Source organism: Hibiscus syriacus, unplaced genomic scaffold (assembly GCF_006381635.1).
Source record: "Hibiscus syriacus cultivar Baekdansim isolate YM2019G1 unplaced genomic scaffold, ASM638163v2 tig00110785_pilon, whole genome shotgun sequence".
Lineage (NCBI taxonomy): Eukaryota > Viridiplantae > Streptophyta > Magnoliopsida > Malvales > Malvaceae > Hibiscus > Hibiscus syriacus.
The window spans coordinates 717,368-743,782 of NW_024062862.1; the positions used below are offsets into that span (position 1 = coordinate 717,368).

The window sequence follows — 26,415 nt, forward strand, 5'->3', positions numbered from 1 at the left end:
AAGAAACAGAACACTCAACCTGATATATGCCGACTTTATTAGTAAATTGGTCCCTGAACTTTTTTGATTCCTAGATGTACTTGAAAGTTTTTTTTACAGAACTATCAATATGTTCCCAGACTACCCTAAAAACATTACCAGCCAATAAGAACATGGCACATGGCACATTCTTAGTGGATGACATACACCGTTTTTTTTGCTACAACGAAAAAAATGATAGTTTAGGTACCACTTTTGACCAGAAAATTTTTTAGCAACAATATAGGAATTGGGGTATAGTTTCGGGGGCAATTTGCTAATAAAGCCTGTAAGCTAGACTTGGATTATAGTACCCACAAAGCACTAACCCGGAAAATCTTTGACAGAGTGGTGAAAGTAATATTTAGGGAGAAAGCATGACTCAAAAAGAAAAGTATTTTTCTTCAACTCTTTTGATGGAATAAACCTAAAATAAAGAAAGGACAGAGGGCTCTTACCTTCAGAGATTGAGCTAATTTTTTCCATTCTGACCTATCATCATCAGTATCTTGCTTCAGGCTTCCAAAAACCTTTATTTTCGCATCTCGAACCTGATTTAAGGATTGAACGAGCATTATTCAATATTAACACCAGAGAAAATGAATGTTTTAAAAGGCTAATTAATCTTGATGAAATTTGTTTCTGTTATCTTAATTGATACTATACAATAGTAAAAATCTTGAAAATTTATGCTATCCAAAAGCAATAAACACCGAAAGTAATCATGAATACATTTAAAAAAAAATTCATCAAGTTAATATAACAAATTATTATAGTTTGTTACAATTAAAAATTATGAAATAGAATTTTGCAACTATGGGATCAACAAATATCAAGTTTAACATAAACATTTTTGCAAGTACCTCTTCTTCTAAACGCTCACCAATAGATTTTGTTCTACCTGAAGAAGAATTTTTGCCTTTGTCTTCATCAATCTGTCAACAAAATCTCATTAGACATGGCAGAAGAAAAAAGTAAACAAAACACAAAAATGAAGCTCCGCTGCATCATTAAACCACAGAAACATTAATTGGCCTTTCTGAAATGTACCATACAAGATGTAATAGAAATAAGTAGACATTCCACAGCACAGGTAAAGACAAAGGTATCACAACCTTGCTGGGTGGTACGACATAAGAGATCTGATAGGATACAGGATTCTTTTGTGGATTTTTCCCCTCCGCATATGATAGTTTCCCAAGATATAGTGCTCCTACCAATACAGACCCTTGCGAGCAACTCTGAAGGAATAATTTAATTGTTACCTTACACCTCTACACTATTAATCAAGTATAAAGAGACAAAGAAAAAGTAACACCTTTGGAAGCTTATCTTTGTTCGGTGGACTTATGTAAAATGATTTTTTTTTCCTGGAAATAATGGGTCAAGTTAATTAGAGAGTACAAATAAGAAACAACTTGAATAGAATTGTTGTGGTGGTCTAGATGATTATACATCTTTGAAATTAGACATACCCTGGAACCAAAACAGAGGATTTAAAGGTACCATTTCCCATCATGGGGCCGTCTGGTTCAGAGAAAAAGTTCAACGGAATAACATCCTAGGTTCAAAATAGACACGGATAGTAATAAGCATACCTCATAAACCTTTCCAAACAACCGTATAAAATGACAAAAAGTAAAGAAATCAATACTAATTTCGAACAATTTGACAACATATCTATTAGTATGATCGAGTCCAATATCAAAACGGCATGGCCAAATGGCAATAGTTAAACCATTTTTTTTTCATGCATGGTTCAAAATTTAGAAGCAGAATTATGAAGTGCTTTAAATATAAGAGCCATCTATAACATGAATAACAAAAACAAACAAGGGCGCAATATTACCTTCTCCTCCAAATTCCTTTCCAGAAATAGAACTAATTGCTTCATTTTTTCTAAGTACTGGACATCGTCATGCCTGAAACATGATAAGTCATTGTAAGTGAAAGCAAACGAGGATCAAAGCATCTCATTAGAAAAGATTAATAGAATGAATATTCATGTTTTGCAGCTATCACTACTAAACCAATTTCTCTTGACGTTCAAAAACAAGGGAAACATGGAATAAAAGAAAGGACAACTCTGATGTTACAAGTAAGCTATTCAGGTATTTCTTTAGTTTAGCAAAGATGGGAATTGGTTGATTGTTAGGCGTTACCAGTGGTTTTTATTGTTTGAGTTTTAGGTTTTTGGTCGTTAGTTGAGTTGTTTAGTCTGTTATGTTTTGCAGTATGGTGTTTTTGTTAAATCTTATGTAATTTCGGATGAGTAATAAAGTTACTAGGCACTCTTTTCCTCCCTCTGCTGATTAAGGAGCTTACTTTCAAGATCCTTTAATCAAGAAGGAGGTTTTTAATGAGGCCTGATATTCCTATAAAAAAAAGGTATTTCTTTAGTTAACTAAAACCAGAACAGAGGGCTTGTGGAGGAGTTTTTGCAGGGGATCTAGGGAGGAGAGTCCCCACCACCATCCAAAATCCTCCATCCAGGTAGCAAGATCATGTCTGCACCAATACATGAAATATTTTGTAAACAGTATATCAATGTGTACCTTAAATACAGCTGCAGCGTGTATTCGCCCTTTGGAAGTTTTGAATACTCTGGATAACAATCACCCATTGCATATACACGCTATAATTGATGCGAGCAAAAGGATTTCAACAGGTCAGCAAAATCGTGGCACGAGAAGCAAGTAGGTGCAATTTAAAAATCCATTTATGGTAAAATAGAAATTTTGGCATATGCCTAAAGCACTGGGAATGTATAATGTGGATTCTATTTGATATAAATAAAGCAATAAGTTCCCAGATTTGCTGCTATTGGTTCAAAGTGATTTAAAGCAGCAATAATAATGTACCTTATTCGTGTCAGATATCATGAAAAACTGGGACTCAAATTTCGTGTCATATATACGATTGTTGAGCAACGGAATATGAGGTTTCACTTCTGCCCCATCTTCCAATTTAAAGCGGTAACTGTAGGAGCAAAAAGATAAATAAATAAATAAATATAAGAAAGAAAAGAGCGTGCACATTGATTGAAGTGAAAGATTACATATATAAAGGACATTTTTTATAAGTTACTGAAGGAAAAACGCACGTTAATGTCAATGCCAGTATTTGTTTCCCTGATGGTAATTGTCACGATTGGTTGGAAGAGTACAAAGTTTTGCCTCAGTAGGTCGATATGGAACTCTTATCTGCGTATTGAACATATAAAGAATCAGAAAATTCAAAAGAATGTCTTATTAGATCAGAGCAAGCATATGGTACAAAACTAAACCAGAGAAAGATAAAGCATAAATTACCTACATTACACTCTACAGGATAGCTTGCATTACCTTGTTTAAAGTAGCAGCCGGGGCAAGTTTTTCCGAAGCCAATAGGGCTTCAGCCTCAATCCTGATGGGTGCTTCACTTCCGTCTAGGACTACTTCTGTTCTGTTGACTCCAATTCCATGAAAGACAATCTAAATCATTCATTAAAAGAAAAGAAATATAAGAATCAAATGCAAGATCGTATTATTAACACAAAACATAATTCCCATGTTGGCTTCATTAAGATACCATAACTTACAGAGCATGAAACAGTAAATATGTAACATATACTAGGATGGTTTTCACAAGCCAAAACTAAAACAAAACTTATGCAGGATGAAGCCCCCCTTGACATAGGTATGCAGCCAAAGTGGGGAGACAAATCAACAGAAGAAATCATAAAATAAAGAATATTGAAAAAGGAAAGGGACATTTCAACAAAATGTTCTTGGTTGGCAAATATTCACTAACTGAGAAACAATAGAAGCAGTAGTTAATAAAATGAAATAAAATCAATCAATTAATTGTCATTGTAGAAAAATCATTAACAGAAGAAAGTCATTGTAGAAAATTACCTCAAAATCTACAACAGTTGTCTCATGACTTCCCATGCCGCTTGACCAAAACTGAGCTATTGCTAGTTCCATTGTTTGACCACCAACAACAGGAAAGGCAAAGCTTTTGGCAGTAGGAGAAGAAAATGTAACAACACTTTCCCACTTGATAGGCCTTTTCAATGGACAAATCTGCATATTTCAAAACAAGTCAAGTAATGTAGTATGGGTTCTCACAGCATGCTATATGCCCATACCTGGACAGTGTCAACATAAAATCGTCTAGAAGTATCAAACCCATATGTCCTCATGGTCGCCTCAACCCAACTAGCACCAAGGGGTACGTCTATATACCTTCGTTCTATGTGGCCTATTTAAACAAGACAACCACAAAGGAGAAAAAAAAGGAATCAACTCATGGAAAAATCATAGCATGAAAAGATTCTTTAACTTATAAAGGGTACATAAAATGAGGATGGGTCCAATTCTGTTCCAAAAGAAGCTGGAAGGAATGACATCTTTGAGAAAGAAACCAGTGGTGGCCGATTCAATACAGCCTTGGGCTTTGTTATAGTAATTGGGATTCTGAACAGGGGACCACGCCATGGAGCTTTGCAATCAATTCCATAGACTTCATAATAGTGCAGACCATCACCAAGATGGGTGGGATCGACGACTATGCTGGAAAGGAGAAAATAATGCACCATTATAAAGCAAGAAATCTCCCAAGATCACAATGCTAAGCATCCACCTTAAAACCAATTGGTAAGAGATGAAGAGGCCGATATTATAAACCACAAGAGAAACCCAAATACTTAACAGGTGTGAGATAAAACTACTTAAAACTCCTCGTATATAGCTGATAGGACCTACACATGGACAACTTCACTGGACATCATCAACCTCCTGGGTTTAAGCAGGTAGAACAACATAACAAAACCCAGATTCCAATACCATCTTTAGCATCCAATCAATTACCAAGAGGAGGGACCCAATTTCAACAGAAAACAATAAAAAAACTCACTACTTAACAGATGTGGGGTAATGCCACTTAACGCACAAACTTAATTTGGAAAAAAAAAAAGAAATTGTGATTCATCTATTTTACAACTGATAAGAGGATGGTAAAATAAACAATTTTTAGTCAAAAAAATCACAAAAATGAATGAAAACAAAATAAAAATGGAGTTGAGGCAAACTGCACATAATTATTAGATTAAACACTTTCATACGGATGGTGCAGTGATGTTTACTAACTTGAAGGTTCGTCCATTATTAGTGAGGAGAAGAAACTCAGGCGCTCTCACAACTGCATCATCACTAGAGTGTAGCTCAATACACTCCTCAAAGGGAACCATTTCTTCTAATTTACTTGCATCGTCATGAAACTTTGGTTCAACTTGAACTGCCCACTATATAAAATATAAGTTTAGCAGCTTTAAAACTCAAGGATAAGCTGAAAACATGAAGTTGTAAGTGGGCCACGGTGGTGAAAGAGATGAAAAGTAAAATAATAATAAAAATTACCCATAAAAAATGAACACTGGAAAAAAGGAGTACCACATGATAATTTAGTAATTAATTGAAAGCACAGAAAAACAATAGCCATGAATATTATATAAATAAATTGTCACACCTCAGTAGATTGTTGGCAAGCAGTAGCCTCTCTTAGGTAGATACCTCGTGATGTAGGAGCTGCAAGTGAAATACACCATCACATGAATTGTAAATGCATGAATACGATGGACCAAGAAATCTTTGGTTCATAATGGAATAGGTAGCAAAGCAACTTTTCCACCTAGTACCACTAAATCACCACCTCCCCAGGTCAAACAGGCGCAAGAAACAGTTAAGTTCCATAGCAGAAATTATCTAGAATCCATCGAGACTCGAGAGAACTCACACTTCTAAACAGTCTTATTTTTTAAATGGATGCTCATAACAAACAGGATATTAAATAAAAATCAGCATAAAGCTGACTCCCAATATCAATGTAAGTCCTCAAGAAGTTAGATAAAACATAACTTTATCATTGGTTGCTCTTGGCACTAGGTAGAGAGCATAAATTTAAAACAAAAACAAAAAAAAAACACTTCTAGAAATGGTTTGCGGCTACCCATTGATATTCAATGAACATCCACAAAATTGTTGTGCACATAGGTATAATAGTGCTAAACACATTGAATACTGGATAACATTTGTCAGCATATCAACTTCAACTTACTCGATTTTCCAGACTGAATGACCTTTATTTGATAAGAAACACATGAAAGATGCCGATACTTCTGTATATATTCATATGCTCTGCCAAACATTTTTTTTATAGGAATTGAAGGCCTCATTAAAAACCTCCTTCTTGATTAGAGAGACTTAAAGAGAAGCTCCTTAATCAGCGGAAGGAGGAAAAGAGTGCCTTAGGATTTCATTGAACATAAGAACACCAAAATACATCCAGATATCGATCCCGTACATAAAACAAAACACCATAAAACAACCAAAAAACACCCCCATAGCAGCAACAGTAGCTCAACCTAATATCAACCACAACAGCCTCTAAAGGACTGACCCAACTAAAAGTCTAACTCTTGACTCGGAGAGCACCAGAAAACAGAACACCTAAAAAAGAGAGAAAAAAATGACAGCTGACTCAAACCATAGTATCCAAAATAAAACACAGACATCCAGGAGCTTCCATCCACACGAAGAGGGCAGAAAACCAAACTATAGCTCTGGCTACAAAGCTGGAAAAATGGAATCATAATCTGGCTCCCAGAACATACAAATCTCCCACACATTGAACCTTCTACTGCTGCTTGATTTGGCTGTATCATGCCATTAATTGGGGACCCGAAACTTTCTCTGCTAACCTCGATATATCTCTACCATCCAGCCTGTCAACCACCGCCCCAACCTGTTGGGAATCCCCATCCTGGTAGGCCTCCACACCCTTGGAACTACTAATAGCACGCCTCTTAATAATGTTAATCACGTTTTTCATCACCTTTGCCTTTAACCGACCATCCAAGTTGGATGAATCAAAAAAATCCAATATTCTCTCTCTATCACGAGCAGACATACAACTTTCGCTGCTTTCAAAAACTGACTCTCTAGCCCCTTGATCCAGCACATTCTCGTGCTCCACCACATCCTCGAATTCCGATGGAATAATCCCCACACCAACAGCATAATTCCTTAAGCCCATAATAAAATCCTCCCCTATGTTCCTTTCCACTACTTCCCCACCCGACGAGAAGCAGCCACTAACTCTTTCCCCCATACAACATAATAGACTTTCTTCATCCACAGAACAACGCTCAGAAATCTTCTCCACCGAAGAGTCCTCGTTTCTGCCAGCTCCCTCAAGACATACCTCCACCACGGTAGAATTAACTGGCGAGACACCGACGAGCTCCTCCACCAAAGATAACGGGGAGGCAACATCCTCATCCATCAAGAACGAGTCTGCCCAGACTGAATCGGGACTGAAACAAGGCTCAAACTCATAAATACAAACTGTAAATAACAAGTCCCCGGCTTTCAAAACACGGATTCTTCCACACGTGTTTGACGGTTTGTAATAATTTGAAACAAAGCCCTTTCAAAAGAACCTGGATTCACAGATCCTTCGTCAATGGAGATAAGTTCTCCCCATTTGTCTGCAATGCTTCTGAAGGTGGAGGGATTCCACAAAAACGGTGGGATCCCTTTGCACGAAAGCCACGCCCGACGGCTGCTGCAATGAAAGTTTTCCGACCACACTTCTACTTTGCCAAAACATTTATTCAATGCCCCCATCTGATTATTCAGCGTGAAATCCCTACTCTCATCATCTTCAAAAATGATTAGAACTGCTAACCCGCTTAGCCTCATGATTTTCGGGCCTAAAATGCCTTCCTTATGCATTATGGCAGCCAACTCATTCATCTTTAAAAAATTTCTGCACCACCCTACCAAGCTGCCTCTGCAAGTTAGCAGTTTGTCCTCGTCAACAGAACCCACAATGGGAGTCTCTAAATGCCCAACATCCTCCCTTTTACTCTTGATCTCGACTGGTTTTAAACCCGAAAACTTCTTTCTCCAAAAAGCTTCCCGGGGTTGAAATCATGCCAAAAAACTAAGAAAAATATAAAAAGAAGCAAAGGCCAGGGACCAAATTTCTTACAAGTCAACTTGCATAAGCCCTTGTCCAGTGGTTAGCTTATCTTGGGGCAAACCACCTACAGGAATGGATTTATTCTCAAGAGCTTTCCGTACACTATATGGGCTGACAGGAATTCCCTCAGCCTGCAGGCAAAATTAAATAATCAGCCTTTAGACACCACAACATAGGGGAAATTTGGGGGGAGGGAATACAAAAAAATACCTTCATGGCACTAATAAGCAGCGCAATTCCACCACAAGCAGATGGAGATGCCATTGATGTTCCATTCATGAGCATGCGTCCTTGGAGAGTCCAAGTAGGAACAGGTGCAACAGCCCCTCCAGGAGCACTTATACAAACTCCAAGATCTCCATCAGCTGTTGGTCCTCTGCTGGACCTGCATCCAGTGCAATCAATTTCAATGTGTTAGAGACAAACAAGGATCAAGGGGTGGAAAAATGTGGGACTTCATGTTTGAAGACCAAGCATGATAGAATTGAAATTATCTTACTAAGTGTACTCAAGCCCTTCGGGTGGAGGTTCAATTACAGAATGAGCACCAGCAGCCATTACGGGGGAGACATATGCACCGACTCCTATGATGCTCGAAGAGGTGCCACCTGGAGAACCAACCGTGCTCAATGCTGGCCCATTATTACCAGCACTACTCACAAATATCAAACGATATTTATTCACGGCCTGAATAAGACCCAAAGATGATACCCATAACATATTAGAGATGAAAATTAAGGTGAACTACACAAAAATTATGCCAATAAGGAAATTTCGGAGTTCTTACTTCGTTGACAAGATCAACAAAGCGTCCATAGTCAGGTAATAATGTAGGTTCCCCGTAGCTCATGTTGATCAGATCACATTTATGCTGTCAAAGGAAAATGAGGTAAAAAATTCCAAATGGAAATGATTAAAATGGAAGTTAGTAATATCACACACCGACAAACAAAGACACCCAATAATCATTTGCAGTACCTAGGAGACGACATGCTAAAATAGCTACCCATCAATACTAAATGCATATATACATAGAAAGATATATGAACATATTTTGTGTTCATATTGAAGTATGGAACATAGCCTGGAGATATGCCATACAATTATAACTAATCAAGATAACAGATGCCTTGAGGACAACACAGATGTGAATAAATCGTCAGAAAAATGCACTTCTACCCACCTCAACAGCAGCTATCAATGCCCGTGTCAAGCCAGTTCCAGTCTCCATCGAACCTAAGTGTGAGTCTCCAATTTTACATGAAATTAACTGTGCTCCAGGTGTAACACCGTTTAACAAGGGCTCCTATACCATCACGCAAATAAAAAAAACATTTTTTATTGTAACTCGGAAAAGAAAAGGCAATAAACCAGTTTGTTGAGCTTGAAGTACCTCTGGGTTGAAAGCAGTAGCAATACCAGCAACATGAGTAGCATGAGGAGAGCTGTCTGTAACGATACTTAAGATATTTCCCTCATCATAAACATTAACAACAAATGTACAAGCATCTAACTTGCTAAATATGCCATACTTATGTTCAATCCTGCAAGGATGGTTTCAGCAGAGTTATTATGTTTGTTTCTGAAAGTAAAAAGCATAAAATTAAAGAGGGATGCTTAATTTTTTTTTAAGACCAGTGCTTAACAATATGACAATACGAAAATAGAATGTCACGTGCAACCGGCCAAATCAATGTTTAACATGGAACTGAATCAGTATTAACATTCTTCATCATTGAAAAAACGATTTCATTGCCTTCATGTAAATGTCTACCAAAGAAAGTGTAGAAATCAGAGTAATTCTCTGTAATTTCTTATTCTTTTCAATAGGACAGATTACATATTTATATACAAAAGCTCTCTCTAAAGTAGGAAACTCTAAAAAAGGAAAAATAATCCTAGGATATGATCCCTTAAAATAAGGGATTGTAGAAATCTATTTACAAAATCATATCTCTATAGGAATGGTAACAAATCATATCTCTATAGGAATGGTAACAAATCATATCTCTATAGGAATGTTAACAAATCATCTCTATAATTCCTACACTCCCCCTCAAGCTGGAGAATATACATTGTATAATCCCAACTTGAATAGGAATTTATTAAAAACAAGCTTTGGCAAAGCCTTAGTAAGAATGTCTGCAACTTGTTCTTCTGAAGGAATGTATGAAAGTGTGGCTGTCTTCTTGTTAACTTGATCAGCAATAAAATGCCTATCAATCTCAACATGCTTTGTCCGATCATGTTGAACTGGGTTCTTGGCAATTTGAATAGCAGATTGATTATCACACAAAACTTCAAAGTGATCCTCTTGAATAGTGACAAGTTCTTTCAGTAGTTTAAGTAGCCAAATTCCTTCGCATATTCCCAATGTTAGTGCTCTAAATTCAGCTTCAGCACTACTTCTCGAAACGACAGATTGTTTCTTACTTCTCCAAGTTGTAAGGTTTCCCCAAACAAAGGTGCAGTAGCCACTAGTGGATCTCCTTTCAGTAAGGTCTCCGGTCCAACTAGAATCTGTAAAGATCTTAACAGTTATGTCTTGTGTCTTCTTAAACATTAAACCGTGTCCTGGTGTTTTCTTCAAGTACTTGAGAATTCTATTTGTTGCTGCCATACGCTCTTCAGTAGGATTAATCATGTGTTGACTTATCACATTTACAGGAAATGCTATATCTGGCCTTGTCAAGGATAAATAAATTAGTTTCCCAACTAATCGTTGAAATTTCTCTTTGTCTACCAAGGACCCATCTTCTTTGTTAAATTTCAAGCTTGCCTCCATTGGTGTATCAATCGGCTTACAACCAAGAAAACCAGTTTCTTTGAGTAAATCAAGTACATATTTTCTTTGGTTGATCACAAGTCCTTCTTTTGACCTTGCCACCTCCATTCCTAGGAAATACCTTAGCTTTCCCAAGTCCTTGGTTTCGAATTCCTTATTTAACAACTTCTTCAAATTGCAAATCTCTTCTTCATCATCTCCGGTAAGAATTATGTCGTCCACGTACACAATAAGGATAGCTTTCTTATTTGTAGAAGTTACCTTGATGAAAAGAGTGTGATCGGCGAGGGATTGCTTGTAGCCGTTTTTTAGGATGACTTTAGTGAACCTCTCGAACCAAGCTCTGGGTGATTGTTTTAACCCGTATAGAGACTTGTTGAGCTTGCACACCTTGTTACGTCCTTCAACAGACTTTAAGCCAGGTGGCAACTTCATATAGACTTCTTCTTCAAGCTTGCCATTAAGAAAAGCATTTTTTACATCAAGTTGGTGTAATTTCCAATCGTAATTTACAGCCAAACTTAGGAGTACTCGAACAGTATTCAGCTTCGCCACAGGTGCAAAAGTTTCTGTGAAATCTATCCCATATGTTTGTGTAAAGCCTCTGGCCACTAGTCTCGCTTTGTGTCGTTGGATGCTACCATTTGAGTTATACTTTATAGTAAAGATCTATTTACAGCCAACAACCTTTTTTCCTTGAGGAAGGTCCGTAACAGTCCAAGTAGCATTTTTCTCCAGTGCACAAATTTCCTCTTCAACAGCCCTTCTCCATTTTGAATCCTTTAGAGCTTCAGTTATGCTTGTGGGAACCTGTTCTTTATCCAAGTTTGCTGTAAATGCTTGAAAAGACGGCATCAATGAATTATAACCAGCAAATTTTTCAATAGGATGCTTGGTGCACTGTATAACCCCTTTTCTAATAACAATAGGGAAGTCATCTAGAGTAGAGTAAGTGGACTTACTGATTTCTTCTTCTATTTCGGCAGCTGGACCCAAATCCAATTCTCGGCAAGCATCAGATTGCAAAACAGCCTCAGGAATATATTTTCTTTTCCTTGTATAAAAACGGAGCTGTTTGAATGGTGTTGTTTGTAATATTTGAATGGGAGTAGGTGTATTTTCAGGAAGGGTATTTAAAGTGGGTATGGGTGAAGTAGTGATAGGTACTACCGGTGGATCAATGGGAGTAGTTACAGGTCACAAATCTGTAGGTAAGGACAAAATTGGTGGCAATTCTGAAGGTTGAGAATGAAGAGTAGGAGGAGATACCTGATGTGGCTGAAAATCCTTCCATGTCTCCCCATGAATTTCAGCCTGAGTGAAATAGGGATCTTGCTCATAAAATGTTATATCCATAATGGTAAAAAATCGTTTTGAAGGAGGATGATAGCATTTATAACCCTTCTTAAGTGAAGAATACTCAACCAGTACACACTTTAATGATTTAGGATCTAACTTGGACTTATTAAGAGCAATGTTTTGGATAGAAACAGTACAACCAAATATTTTAAGTGGAAGAATGGAGAATATATGTTTAAAATGGGGAAAATATTGCAAAAATATAGATTGAGGTGTTTGAAATTGTAAAACCTTACTAGGCATTTGATTGATTAAATATGTGGCAGTTAATAAGGCTTTCCCCCACAAATATTTTGGAACATTAGTGTTAAATAGAAGAGAACGAGTAACTTCAAGGAGGTGTCTATTTTTTCTTTCGACAATACCATTTTGTTGTGGGGTGTGAACACAAAAACTAATCTGAACTATGCCCTTTTCCCTAAAAATCGCACCCAAAGACTTAGCAAAAAATTCACTGCCATTATCAGATTTAAAGAGCTGAATTTTAGACCCAAATTGAGTGAGAACCATGTTATAAAATTGGGTAAAAACACCTGCATTTTCAGATTTATCTTTTAGCAAATAAGTCCAAGTTATCCTACTGTGATCATCAATGAAAGTGATAAACCACTTACAATTATCAGCATTCTTCACCCGAGAAGGACCCCAAATGTCACTGTGGATCAAAGCAAAAGGGTGAAAAGGCTTATATGTAGAATGAGAATAAGTTGATTTAGTGTGTTTGGCAAGAGAGCAAACTTTGCAAGAAAAAAGAATTTGGCCTTTTATGAATGAATAGAGCAGGAAAAACTTTTGCAAGATAGTGAAAACTAGGATGACCTAAACGATAGTGCCATAACATAACATTATCAACTTTTTCTAAAGCGATGAAAGATTTCGAGATTTCGATTTTAGTAGAGGCAGGAAGAATGTAGAGATCATTCTGCAAGATGGCCTTACCAATCATCTTCTTCGAGTTCAATGCCTGCAAAGTACAATCAATATCATTAAAAATTGCAGAGCAGTGCAAGTCGGTGGAAAGTTTACTAACGGAAACGAGATTGCAAGCCAGATTTGGTACGAAGAGGACATTTTTAAGTACAATTTGGTCATTGAGAATAACAGTGCCATGTCCTTCTATTTTGCACAAAGAACCATCAGCTGTTTTGATAGCTTTACCAAAGTTTGGAAAAAAATTGCAAAACAAATCCTTATTACCAGTCATATGATCCGTAGCATCAGAATCGAGGATCCAATTAGGGGACGACTGGGAGGAGAAAAAAACTGTAGCATGAGGTTTACCTTCTGGTTCTTTCATGACCAGATTACCTTCTAATTGAGTAGCAGAACCAGAAAAATTTTCTGGATTTGAAGTGATCTCCGGAGTAGGAGAAGAAGTTGTGGACATCATCTAGGTTGGAAATAAACCGTAACCTAAGCTGATACCATGTAGAAATCAGAGTAATTCTCTGTAATTTCTTATTCTTTTCAATATGACAGATTACATATTTATATACAAAAGCTCTCTCTAAAGTAGAAAACTCTAAAAAATGAAAAAAAATCCTAGGATATGATCCCTTAAAATAAGGGATTGTAGAAATCTATTTACAAAATCATATCTCTATAGGAATGGTAACAAATCATATCTCTATAGGAATGGTAACAAATCATCTCTATAATTCCTACAGAAAGATTAGCCAACCAAGTGATAAGATAAATGATAAAGATGGAGACCTGTAATTAGTTAGCGGCACAAAATCAGCCAGTTTCCCACATTCAGGATCATCATGAAGACTCTGAGTGTCAAGGGCAACCCTCCATAATTCCCCATCATGCCATACAACAGCATCTATAACATGTCCTTTATCATTGTAACTCTAGCACATGAACATGAGGAAAGCTCAGAACAATATAAATTTAGTTAAATAAAAGCGATCAATAAATGCTTGGCACTCACATCACCCTGCTTTCTTAAGATGTCAATTCTATTTTGGAGATCTTCACGTGCCTTTTTCAGTTTTGGATCCTCCAACTTTGTATGTTTCTGCATACATGGAAATAGTAACCAATTATACACAGTGATAGTAACAAATGCATGATGCATAAGTATGATGATATGAGTTTACCAACCAGTGAATGCTATAAGCAACACATAAACCATAAGATGCATGAGACTTCTCTGCTTACCCCCAGACATTATTTTTATCGTGGAAGAAAAGATAATTTGGAGCATATGCATGATCATTGATTTATGAATTTAAATTAAAAGAAGGGTGAAATAATCACTTGGCACCACAAAATAATGAAAAAGAGCATAGAAAGCACATAATCATTTTGTTGTTAACTAAAGAAAAATAAAACGCATCCCTCACTCTCATATATTTCAATCACATAATACCCTTTCTAGCGTATGCAAATTGAAATCAATCTTCCCAAATACAGCACTGTCACAACACAAGAGATGCATAAACAATTTTGAACTAGTTCAGTTTCACATAATGGCTGCAAATACCTGTACAATATAATTGGACAATTTGCATGCACTGGGTTTATGTAAACTTCAAAGAAAAATTGATTTGAAATATGAAAAACCATGTCTATGGTCATACAGAAAGAGATTACCAAGTGAAATTTTCAACAACCTGATCAAATTCATAAAGATGCAATACAGCCTTTGCAATCTCCTCCTGGTTTTTTTCATCCCATTTTTTCTTTCTTTCTTTCTGCAACATGAATAATGACGGGAATGATAATAAAATCGTTGGTCGTCAGTTAATTTATCATGGGTCAATAGCAATAAAATGTTTTGATGAATTTAACATAAAATAACTCTTACTTTAAGTCGTTTAGTCAATGTGTCCGTAAAGAGCTCATAAACCAATTTATAGCCCACATGCCACTCACCAGAAGGGTTTTTCCATGAAGAATTGACAACCAATGAAGCTCCTATATTTCATTTTTTTAACGAAATAAAAAACATGGGATTAGTAAATAAAAGTCAACTCATAAGTATGATTATGCTACACGGAATATATACAAAAAGTGTAACCCCCTAGACCCGGCCTATACGTTTCGACTAAGTCTAGTGGATCACATTATGATTATTAAAGACATTTTTCGAAACCGTTATTCCATCAATATAAAATCACATTATAAATAACATGAAATTATAAACAAATTATACTATCAAAATCCAACTCGTAAATATAGTACCAATAAATAATAATTTAATTTAAAACTTGTCTTCAAATTCAATATCACAATAAACCGAGCAGTATTAGCAAAAGAGTTATCATTATAACATCCGATATTTTAAAATAAGGTCCATGTCACCAAAATAAAGTCAACTTGCCAGATAAAAACATTACAATTTGATTTACTTCAAGAGATATGTTGATCCTCCAAGTGCTCGAACCAAGGTATCTAACCAACAGTATCTGAAAGGGGAAAACATTTTCAAAAGGTGAGCTAGGCTCAGTGTGTCCCATCATTTCCATAAAATCACAATAGGTACAAATCATAGTCCAGTAATCTCACAAATTCGTAAAAGAGTTTAACTTTTTGAAAATCATAGTTTAAACCCTTTTCTGGTACACCATCAGTAGTTCCCAAAAGTATTTTCCATATAGCTTACTTTATGCACATAGCAAAAAGAAAGCCGACTTAAGGATAGGCTATGAAGCTTGTATCCTTAAGCCCAAGTCAATAAGTCCATATAGCTTATCCTAAGCACACAGCAAAGGAAAGCCGACCTAATGAAACATCTTGGGGCCCTCAAGAGTCACATTAGGCCCAGTTAGCTTGATCAGAGCTATTCCATCGTATTTCAATTCCAAAATTCAATTGCACCGTGACATAAATTCCATAAATCCAAAAACATGGTAATCATATACCATTTCAAAACAAAAATTAGATAGCAGCCATATTCCATAAATTGTCACATTAAATTGGTGCATCCATAAAACAATAGCCAATGAATTCGGTGTACCACATATTAAAACCAATAAAACAGTTCAATAATAAGTAGGGAACACACCTCGACAATAAGTTCAAATAGCAAATTTACTGATTGCTGGTTTCACCACGCTCTGCTATAATTTTCGAACGGGTGAATACTGGCACACGTGGTTTAACTGATCTAGAAGAGCTGGGTCGAGCTGTCGAACGATCCGGAGAGTCTCTTGTACCTTCAAACAATAATAATCTATCAGTCCCAAATCCTATTTAATTGTTCAAAGCTAGTCTTCTTAAGTATATAAAGCATTTTTCGAGTTTGACTATCAATTTGGGGTATTTCGAGTCTGAATTTGGCCAAACGGATTGCGGAAACGGAATCAGGACGTCGAAAAATATAAAGTATGACTTTTCGGAAATTCAGATTCTTGGTCAAAGTCAAAGTCAACCACTTTGACCATAGATTTGGAGACCTTCGGATTCGAATTTGACAAAACGGACCACGGAAACGGATTCGGCACGTCGAAAACTATCAGGATAGGTATACTCGGAAAATATTAACGGTCGTTTAATGCTCGGTCAAAGCCATTTTAAGTTTTGGTCAAAGAAAGTCAACGGTCAACGGTCAACGGTCAACGGTCAAACGGTCAACGGTCGGGTCGGGTCAACGGTCGGGTCGGGTCAGACCGGTCAAACCGGCTCAGACCGGTCAAACCGGTTCGAACCGGTTGAAACCGGTCAAACCGGTCAGAACCGGTTTAAAACCGGTTAAACCGGTTTCCAGCAGCCACTCGCCCTGCGGCGGCACGTGTGGCGCGTGAGGCGTCCTCCGGGGCCCTAAAAATCCCGAAAAAATTTCTAAAAATTATTTTGAGCGATTTCGAGATACTTACAACGATCGGTTCAAATTTTTGAACGGCGGAGAGCTCGATTTCAAATCGGCCGAATCTTTGATTGCACCACCTCCTCACGCGCCGCCGTCTACGGCGGACAAGGTTGACACCGGTGAACTCGGAACGGCACAAGGAACACGATGGTGCGAGAGGTGTCGTAAACAGAGCAACGATCAGCGGTGAATTTAAGATTTTCCCGGCGATAGAGCTAACAAAACCGTCACTACTTTGACTGGAAATTCCCGACGTTTGGCCGCGTTTCGCTTCAATTAATTTGAAGGGTTGGCTCCTCGCTCGATGATGAACACAACGGTGGTTTCAAAACAACGATCGGAATTCGAACAGCGTCGGAATCGAGTTTGGAAGTTGTGTGCGTGAGGAAAGATTTGTGAAATTGATTTCTGTTTTTTCAAAACAGAAATCACGCATATAACCATTGTCTGCCGACACTCCATGGTTAAATTCAGGGCTTGGTCCTTGAATTTTCTTTAACTTTAAAACAAGCTCCAAGTTTTAAAATCTTTCAATTCAGTCCCCAAATTTTCGCCAAATTTTCATAATTAAACCCTCAAATTTTAATTAAATATTATTTTGAAAATCGGGTTGTTACAATTCTCCCCCTCTACAAGAAATTTCGTCCTCGAAATTTACCTTATGAGAATAGTTGAGGAAACTGAGCCTCCATTGACTCCAATGTCTCCCAAGTAGCTTCTGAGGGGCCTCGATTCCTCCACTGAACTTTGACCATTGGAATTCGTCTATTCCGAAGAACTCGTTCATCTCTCTCCAAGATCTGAATGGGCTCCTCTTCATATGACAAATCAGGTCTCAACTCTACTTCTTCTACCTGAATAATGTGACCTGGATCTGGACGGTATCTCCTCAACATTGATACATGAAAGACATCATGAATACGACTTAGCTCAGAAGGCAACTCAAGCTGATATGCAACAGGTCCTACCCTCTTCAAGATACGAAATGGTCCAATAAATCTTGGACTCAATTTGCCCTTACGCCCGAATCTTAATACTTTCTTCCAGGGTGAAACTTTCAAAAAGACCCGATCTCCCACTTCAAACTGTATATCCTTCCTTCTTTGATCTGCATAAGATTTCTGCCTATCAAATGCCTCTTTCAGACGGTCACGGATTAATCTGACTGTGTCCTCCGTCTCTCGCACTAACTCAGGTCCCAACGTTTTCCTATCACGCAACTCAGTCCAACAGATCGGAGTGCGGCATTTACGCCATAGAGCGCTTCATAGGGTGCCATACGAATACTGGTCTGATATTGTAAGCAAATTCAGCCAACGGCAAAAAGTTCTCCCAACTACCATGAAAATCGATTACGCAACCCCGCAACATATCCTCCAGAATCTGAATTACTCTCTCAGATTGACCATCAGTTTGTGGATGAAAGGATGTACTATAATCCAATCTTGTTCCCAAAGCCGTATGTAACGCCTTCCAAAATATCGAAGTAAATCTCGGATCTTGATCAGAAATAATAGACAATGGAACACCATGCAATATGACAATCTCTGAAATATACAATCTTGCCAGCTTATCCAAAGTATAATTTACTCGCACAGGAATGAAGTGAGCTGACTTTGTAAGTCTGTCAACAATCACCCAAACTGAATCCTTTCGAAGGAGTCATAGGCAAGCCAGTAACAAAATCCATAGTAATACGCTCCCATTTCCATTCAGGAATCTTGATAGGCTGTACAAACCTGATGGATGTTGATGTTCTGCCTTAACTTGCTGACAAGTCAAACACCTAGCCACAAAGTCAGATGTCTTTCTTCATACCAATCCAATAATACCTCTCTCTCAAATTCCGGTACATCTTATCTCCTCCGGGGTGCATAGCATATGGACTGCTATGAGCCTCAGTAAGGATAGTCTGCCTCAATTCAGCATCATCAGTCACACAATATCTACCTTTAAAGCATAAAACTTCATCCTGATCAATTGCGTAATCTGTGTTTGTCCCTTGCTCTACTTGCTCAAGATGGAAAGCAAGGAGCTATCAAGGGGCTGCTTAGCTTTGATCTCATCAACCAAGGTCGGCTTAACTTGCAATTCTGCTAACAAAGTGCCATCGTCATATAAATTCATCTTGGCCATTAAAGACCTCAACTCTGATACCGTCTTTCGACTCAAAGCATCTGCTACAATGTTAGCTTTACCAGGGTGGTAATCAATCACGCAATCATAATCCTTTAGGAGCTCTAACCAGCGACGTTGTCTCAAATTAAGTTCCTTCTGGGTCAGAAGATACTTTAAGCTCTTATGATCTGTGAAAATGTAACACTTCTCTCCATAAAGATAGTGTCTCCAAATCTTCAAGGCAAAAATTACTGCTGCCAACTCTAAATCATGAGTAGGATAGTTACTCTCATGCGGCCGCAGCTGACGGGATGCATAAGCCACCACCTTACTTTCCTGCATTAAAACACAACCAAGTCCTGAATGTGAAGCATCACTATACACTGTAAAATCCTTCCCGGACTCTGGTTGAATCAACACCGGTGCTTGAGTCAAAACCGCCTTTAATTTCTCAAAGCTCTCCTGTTGTGCCTCGCCCCAGTCAAACAGCACATTCTTCCTTAACAACTTTGTCAAAGGAGAAGCAATGATCGAGAAGCCCTCAACAAAATGTCGATAATAACCAGCCAAGCCCAAGAAACTGCGGATTTCAGATACGTTCTTAGGTCGTTTCCAATTCATAATAGCCTCTATCTTGCTGGGATCAACCTGAACACCTCGCGCAGAAATAATATGCCCCAGAAATGACACTTCTTGAAGCCAAAACTCACACTTGCTTAGTTTGGCATATAGACGATGCTCTCTCAAAGTCCGCAGAACGATCTTCAAATGCTCGTCATGCTCTGCCTCAGTACGAGAATAGATCAGAATATCGTCAATGAAGACCACCACAAATTGATCCAAATATGGTCGGAACACCCGATTCATCAAATCCATGAAAGCTGCAGGAGCGTTCGTCAAACCAAAAGGCATCACTAAGAATTCATAATGACCATATCTAGTGCGAATAGCCGTTTTTGCAATATCTGATCCTTTAACTTTCAATTGATAATACCCCGAACGAAGATCAATCTTAGAGAATACAGTAGCTCCTCGCAATTGATCAAATAAATCATCAATCCTGGGTAGTGGGTATTTATTCTTGACCGTCATCTTGTTCAATTTCCGATAGTCAATACATAATCTTAGCGACTCATCCTTCTTTTTTACGAACAGAACTGGAGCTCCCCATGGTGAAGTACTATGGCGGATAAATCCTCGATCGAATAATTCTTGCAATTGGACTTTCAACTCTTTAAGTTCCCTTGGAGCCATACGATAAGGTGCCATAGAAATAGGTGACGATCCCGGATAAGTCTCAATCTCGAACTCTACCTCTCTATCAGGAGGTAACCCATGCAACTCCTCCGGAAAAACATCAGGAAACTCGCTAACTGTACGAATCTCCTCGATCGTGGACAATGCACCCTTGGTGTTCAAAATACAAGCAATGAAGGTCTCATATCCCTTCCGGATCATACGATCAATTTCCATCGCTGAAACGATATTGGAGAGATAACCACGTCGTTCACCAATTAACACAACAGTCCGACCATCTGAAGTCTTCAGAGTAGCCCGCTTGTATTCGCAATCCAGCTTTACCTTGTGTTTATTCAACCAATCCATTCCAAGAATTAGATCGAACTCCTCTAAAGGAAGCTCCATAAGATCAGCGAGAAAAATTTCTCCCTGAACCTCGAGAGGACAACGCCGAAATACTTTATTCACTAATACCGCTTGTCCTACTGGACTTGTAACTGTAACAGTATTTTCAGTGTTCTCGATCGGAATCTGAAGGTTTCGAGATACTGAGCTCGATACATAGGAGTGAGTGGAACCATTGTCCAATAATGCAAAGTATGGGGTAGAATAAATAGTAAATGTACCTGCAATAACCTCAGGCTCATCTCTGTCATCACGACGTCTAGTTGCATAACCAAAGCTGGCTGTCTAGCCTCAGAAGCTGTTGGCCCTCTATTTTGCTGAGGTCGGGCTCTACTGTCTGTCCTGGACGCTGATCCGAGTCTTTCCTTGACTACGATCTCTAATTGGGGTCTGTACTGTAGTCTGCGAACGCACAGGAGTTTGGGTAGTGGTCTGCTCAAACGAAACTAACTGAGGACAATCCCTCCGATAATGACCACTAGATCCACACTGATAGCAAAGACCCATCTTCTTACGACACTCTCCTGAGTGTTGTTTACCACAATACTCACAAAGGGGCCCATTATAATACGACGAGGAACCGCCTCGACTGACAGCTAAAGGTGAGGATGCTGCAGGCCTGAAACGTGTATTGTTTCTCTGAGGGGCTGAAGTACGAGTCCTCTTCCCGGACTGTGCTGATGACTCGATTGGGCCTGAAAATTTCTTAGATCGATCTTGATCAACACGCTCTCTACCAGAAGCTAAAACCTCCACCTCTTCCGCATCTTTGGCTCTGCCCACCAGCACATCAAATATCTCATCCTGATGGGTTACTACTTGCCTACGCAGCTCGTATCTGAGTCCAAGGGCAAATTTACGACATCGATCTCTCTCCATAGGTACCATACTGAATCCATACTTCAGCAACTTCAGGAACTCGATCTCATATTCAGAAACAGTCATGTCTCCCTGAACCAGGTCTTGAAACTGTTGTCGTCTCTGAGCTAAGTATCGCTCTCCCAGAAAACAGCTCCGAAAGCGATCCTTAAAGAAATTCCAGGTCAAACGATCGGTAGGAACACTACTGGTCACTGACTCCCACCAAGTGTAGGCATTGCCATCTAACATCGCCACAGCACCCTGATATCTCTTAGTTGAGTCCAAACCCAACTGATCCATGCGTCTCTCTGTATCCTGGAGCCAATCCTCAGCTTCAGTAGAAGCTCCACCTATCTGTCCCCCAAAAGTTCTAACTCCATTGGCAATCAAAATCTGCGAAATAGGAACCTCAGATACAACACCAGTAGCTCTGACTGCTCCCTGTATTAACTGCAGAAATTGTCTACCAAATTCTCATCCAAAGCAACTCCGGTAGACTCTGAATCAATATCGGTCGCTCCTATTATCGGTGTAGTCATGCCAATACCAGCGGCAGGAGGCAGATCCGTTGGGGTCGTAGGAGCATGATCACCTATCGGAGGTGGGGGATCTACCCGTATCTCATCGATCGGATCTGCGAATCTAGCCACTCGACCTCGTCCACGGCTAGTTCGACGACTACGTCTAGCACTCATTTTGATGGATCTCAAGTTTACTACAGAAGATAAAACTTAGGGTTAGATAAGCACTTGGAGTCTCAAACATAGTAAAAATCTTAATAACTTTGTGACATGGCCTTAGTAACTCGTTTTGTAAAATATTTCAAAACTGTATTTTCAATGTGGACTCATACAAAGTCCGAGGGTTAAAAACCAAAAGCTCTGATACCAATAAATGTAACCCCCTAGACCCGGCCTATACGTTTCGACTAAGTCTAGTGGATCACATTATGATTATTAAAGACATTTTTCGAAACCGTTATTCCATCAATATAAAATCACATTATAAATAACATGAAATTATAAACAAATTATACTATCAAAATCCAACTCGTAATATAGTACCAATAAATAATAATTTAATTTAAAACTTGTCTTCAAATTCAATATCACAATAAACCGAGCAGTATTAGCAAAAGAGTTATCATTATAACATCCGATATTTTAAATAAGGTCCATGTCACCAAAATAAAGTCAACTTGCCAGATAAAACATTAAAATTTGATTTACTTCAAGAGATATGTTGATCCTCCAAGTGCTCGAACCAAGGTATCTAACCAACAGTATCTGAAAGGGAAACATTTTCAAAAGGTGAGCTAGGCTCAGTGTGTCCCATCATTTCCATAAAATCACAATAGGTACAAATCATAGTCCAGTAATCTCACAAATTCGTAAAGAGTTTAACTTTTTGAAAATCATAGTTTAAACCCTTTTCTGGTACACCATCAGTAGTTCCCAAAAGTATTTTCCATATAGCTTACTTTATGCACATAGCAAAAAGAAAGCCGACTTAAGGATAGGCTATGAAGCTTGTATCCTTAAGCCCAAGTCAATAAGTCCATATAGCTTATCCTAAGCACACAGCAAAGGAAAGCCGACCTAATGAAACATCTTGGGGCCCTCAAGAGTCACATTAGGCCCAGTTAGCTTGATCAGAGCTATTCCATCGTATTTCAATTCCAAAATTCAATTGCACCGTGACATAAATTCCATAAATCCAAAACATGGTAATCATATACCATTTCAAAACAAAAATTAGATAGCAGCCATATTCCATAAATGTCACATTAAATTGGTGCATCCATAAAAAATAGCCAATGAATTCGGTGTACCACATATTAAACCAATAAAACAGTTCAATAATAAGTAGGGAACACACCTCGACAATAAGTTCAAATAGCAAATTTACTGATTGCTGGTTTCACCACGCTCTGCTACAATTTTCGAACGGGTGAATACTGGCACACGTGGTTTAACTGATCTAGAAGAGCTGGGTCGAGCTGTCGAACGATCCGGAGAGTCTCTTGTACCTTCAAACAATAATAATCTATCAGTCCCAAATCCTATTTAATTGTTCAAAGCTAGTCTTCTTAAGTATATAAGCATTTTTCGAGTTTGACTATCAATTTGGGGTATTTCGAGTCTGAATTTGGCCAAACGGATTGCGGAAACGGAATCAGGACGTCGAAAAATATAAAGTATGACTTTTCAGAAATTCAGATTCTTGGTCAAAGTCAAAGTCAACCACTTTGACCATAGATTTGGAGACCTTCGGATTCGAATTTGACAAAACAAACCACGGAAACGGATTCGGTACGTCGAAAACTATCAGGATAGGTATACTCGGAAAAGATTAACGGTCGTTTAATGCTCGGTCAAAGCCATTTTAAGTTTTGGTCAAAGAAAGTCAACGGTCAACGGTCAACGGTCAACGGTCGGGTCGGGTCAACGGTCGGGTCAGACCGGTCAAACCGGTTCGGACCGGTCAAACCGGTTCGGACCGGTCAAACCGGTTCGAACCGGTTGAAACCAGTCAAACCGGTCAGAACCGGTTGAAAACCGGTTAAACCGATTTCCAGCAGCCACTCGCCCTGCGGCGGCGCGTGTGGCGCGTGAGGCGTCCTCCGGGGCCCTAAAAATCCCGAAAAAATTTCTAAAAATTATTTTGAGCGATTTCGAGATACTTACAGCGATCGGTTCAAATTTTTGAACGGCGGAGAGCTCGATTTCAAATCGGCCGAATCTTTGACTGCACCACCTCCTCACGCACCGCCGTCTACGGCGGACAAGGTTGACACCGGTGAACTCGGAACGGCACAAGGAACACGATGGTGCGGGAGGTGTCGTAAACAGAGCAACGATCAGCGGTGAATTTAAGATTTTCCCGGCGATAGAGCTAACAAAACCGTCACTACTTTGACTGGAAATTCCTGACGTTTGGCCGCGTTTCGCTTCAATTAATTTGAAGGGTTTGCTCCTCGCTCGATGATGAACACAACGGTGGTTTCAAAACAACGATCGGAATTCGGACGGCGTCGGAATCGAGTTTGGAAGTTGTGTGCGTGAGGAAAGATTTGTGAAATTGATTTCTGTTTTTTCAAAACAGAAATCACGCATATAACCATTGTCTGCCGACACTCCATGGTTAAATTCAGGGCTTGGTCTCTGAATTTTCTTTAACTTTAAAACAAGCTCCAAGTTTTAAAATCTTTCAATTCAGTCCCCAAATTTTCGCCAAATTTTCACAATTAAACCCTCAAATTTTAATTAAATATTATTTTGAAAATCGGGTTGTTACAAAAAGAGAACAGCACAAAACATTACCAAGAAGCCAAATACTGTCACACGAGTACATAGTCTACCACGCTCTATGCATTTGAAGATTCGCACAATTTCTTAACAAAGATAGAGTTAATGAAGGAAATTTCCTAGAATTACAGTAAGCTTTAGTTGTCTCACTTAATTAGTATTACAGTAAGATACCAATTAAAATTATGGTTTTACACTATAAATAAATGCACTGTCATTCAAAAATTAGAGCATCTCCTATTTCAAGTTTTCATAAACTTTGCTTCCTACTTCTGATCTCAGAGGTTTCAGTAATTGCTTGAGATTAAAATATATGCTATTACCATGTATTTTATTGTTTATGTTATTTTCTTCAACATGTAATAAATTACTTTGAATAATTTGCGTTTCCTATTTAAAAAGAACATCTTTTACTAATTTTATAATGTTCTATAAATAGTTATTCCTAAGGTGGTTTTATCTTCTTCTTTTAATTCTAAAATATATCGATTTGACACTAATTTGCATTTGAGATTTGTTTTTTACTTATATACTAAAAAAAAGGGAAAATGCTACATATTTAAATGCCTGTGCAATTAGTACTCATATCCATCTTGTATATTATGTTAGTAATGATTTGAAACCTCTATCATTATGATATTTGAATTAAAAAATAATTTAATATATTAATATTCAACAATTTAGACAATGATTGCTTTACATTTAACAAATTAAAAATTAAACATGCAAGGAATGGATTCAAAATTTAATGCAAACTTCCATAGTCACAAGCTAATCAGATATTTCACGTTAATAAACCTGAAGCTCCGCCAATTCGACCATCTCCATCAGCCTTCACCACTTTGAGGTATCAACGTCACCACTCCCAGTACTAAAAAAATACCCAACTTACAGATAACAATTATAAGAAAACCGAAAAGAAGTAAATAACCAATTTACGAACAGATACTGCAACAAGCTAAGTAGAAGTACCAGTCAATAACATCTAAGATCTTTGGCTTCCCATCTGAAGTGGTTCGCAAGCCACCAGCAGCCGGGTCAACGCCAGAATCTGGAAACAACAATTTTAAATCAATTGATAAACTATCATGAACCAAACTCTAGTTTTCTTTCTCTATTCATTTTTACAGATTCTCCTTAATTAAAAGTCAAAGGCAGGTACCAAAGATTGCGATTAAGGCGCCACGACCGTCGTAATGGGGATGAGATTCAATGAAGCAATCAGCGCCAATCTCCTTCTTCGGCATCAGAGAAGCTAAGAAACTGAACTCGTTCAGCTTGAAATTGTGCAGACGCCCATTCACTTCACCTTCGTTGCCGCCACCACAAAACTGATTGCTAGTCTCAATCGAAGAACAAGTCATCGCAGCATATAGATACCACCGAGGATCACGCTTCCGCTTCGATGAAGACGAGGATTCCGCTCCTTTTCGCCTCGTTTACTTGAAATTATTAGTAATGTTTCGACTTTTCTG

General features: G+C 38.3%; 1 protein-coding gene across 1 annotated transcript in view; it reads right to left on the minus strand.

Annotated features, from left to right (window-relative positions):
* LOC120140452 (tripeptidyl-peptidase 2-like) overlaps nucleotides 1-26,415 on the minus strand; it is a 28,765-nt gene extending 2,350 nt beyond the window's left edge. Inside the window, 31 exon segments of the mRNA XM_039155440.1 lie at nucleotides 477-569; nucleotides 882-953; nucleotides 1,134-1,259; nucleotides 1,337-1,388; nucleotides 1,494-1,579; nucleotides 1,868-1,940; nucleotides 2,574-2,653; nucleotides 2,880-2,997; nucleotides 3,122-3,161; nucleotides 3,164-3,221; nucleotides 3,363-3,491; nucleotides 3,915-4,085; nucleotides 4,151-4,265; nucleotides 4,398-4,574; nucleotides 5,151-5,305; nucleotides 5,530-5,588; nucleotides 6,118-6,197; nucleotides 8,056-8,177; nucleotides 8,257-8,431; nucleotides 8,546-8,733; nucleotides 8,834-8,917; nucleotides 9,230-9,352; nucleotides 9,440-9,590; nucleotides 13,904-14,046; nucleotides 14,127-14,213; nucleotides 14,812-14,892; nucleotides 15,006-15,115; nucleotides 25,739-25,786; nucleotides 25,789-25,811; nucleotides 25,913-25,991; nucleotides 26,103-26,415. Of these exon segments, the coding sequence (XP_039011371.1) occupies nucleotides 477-569; nucleotides 882-953; nucleotides 1,134-1,259; nucleotides 1,337-1,388; nucleotides 1,494-1,579; nucleotides 1,868-1,940; nucleotides 2,574-2,653; nucleotides 2,880-2,997; nucleotides 3,122-3,161; nucleotides 3,164-3,221; nucleotides 3,363-3,491; nucleotides 3,915-4,085; nucleotides 4,151-4,265; nucleotides 4,398-4,574; nucleotides 5,151-5,305; nucleotides 5,530-5,588; nucleotides 6,118-6,197; nucleotides 8,056-8,177; nucleotides 8,257-8,431; nucleotides 8,546-8,733; nucleotides 8,834-8,917; nucleotides 9,230-9,352; nucleotides 9,440-9,590; nucleotides 13,904-14,046; nucleotides 14,127-14,213; nucleotides 14,812-14,892; nucleotides 15,006-15,115; nucleotides 25,739-25,786; nucleotides 25,789-25,811; nucleotides 25,913-25,991; nucleotides 26,103-26,304 (3,300 nt within the window). The 5' untranslated portion in view covers nucleotides 26,305-26,415.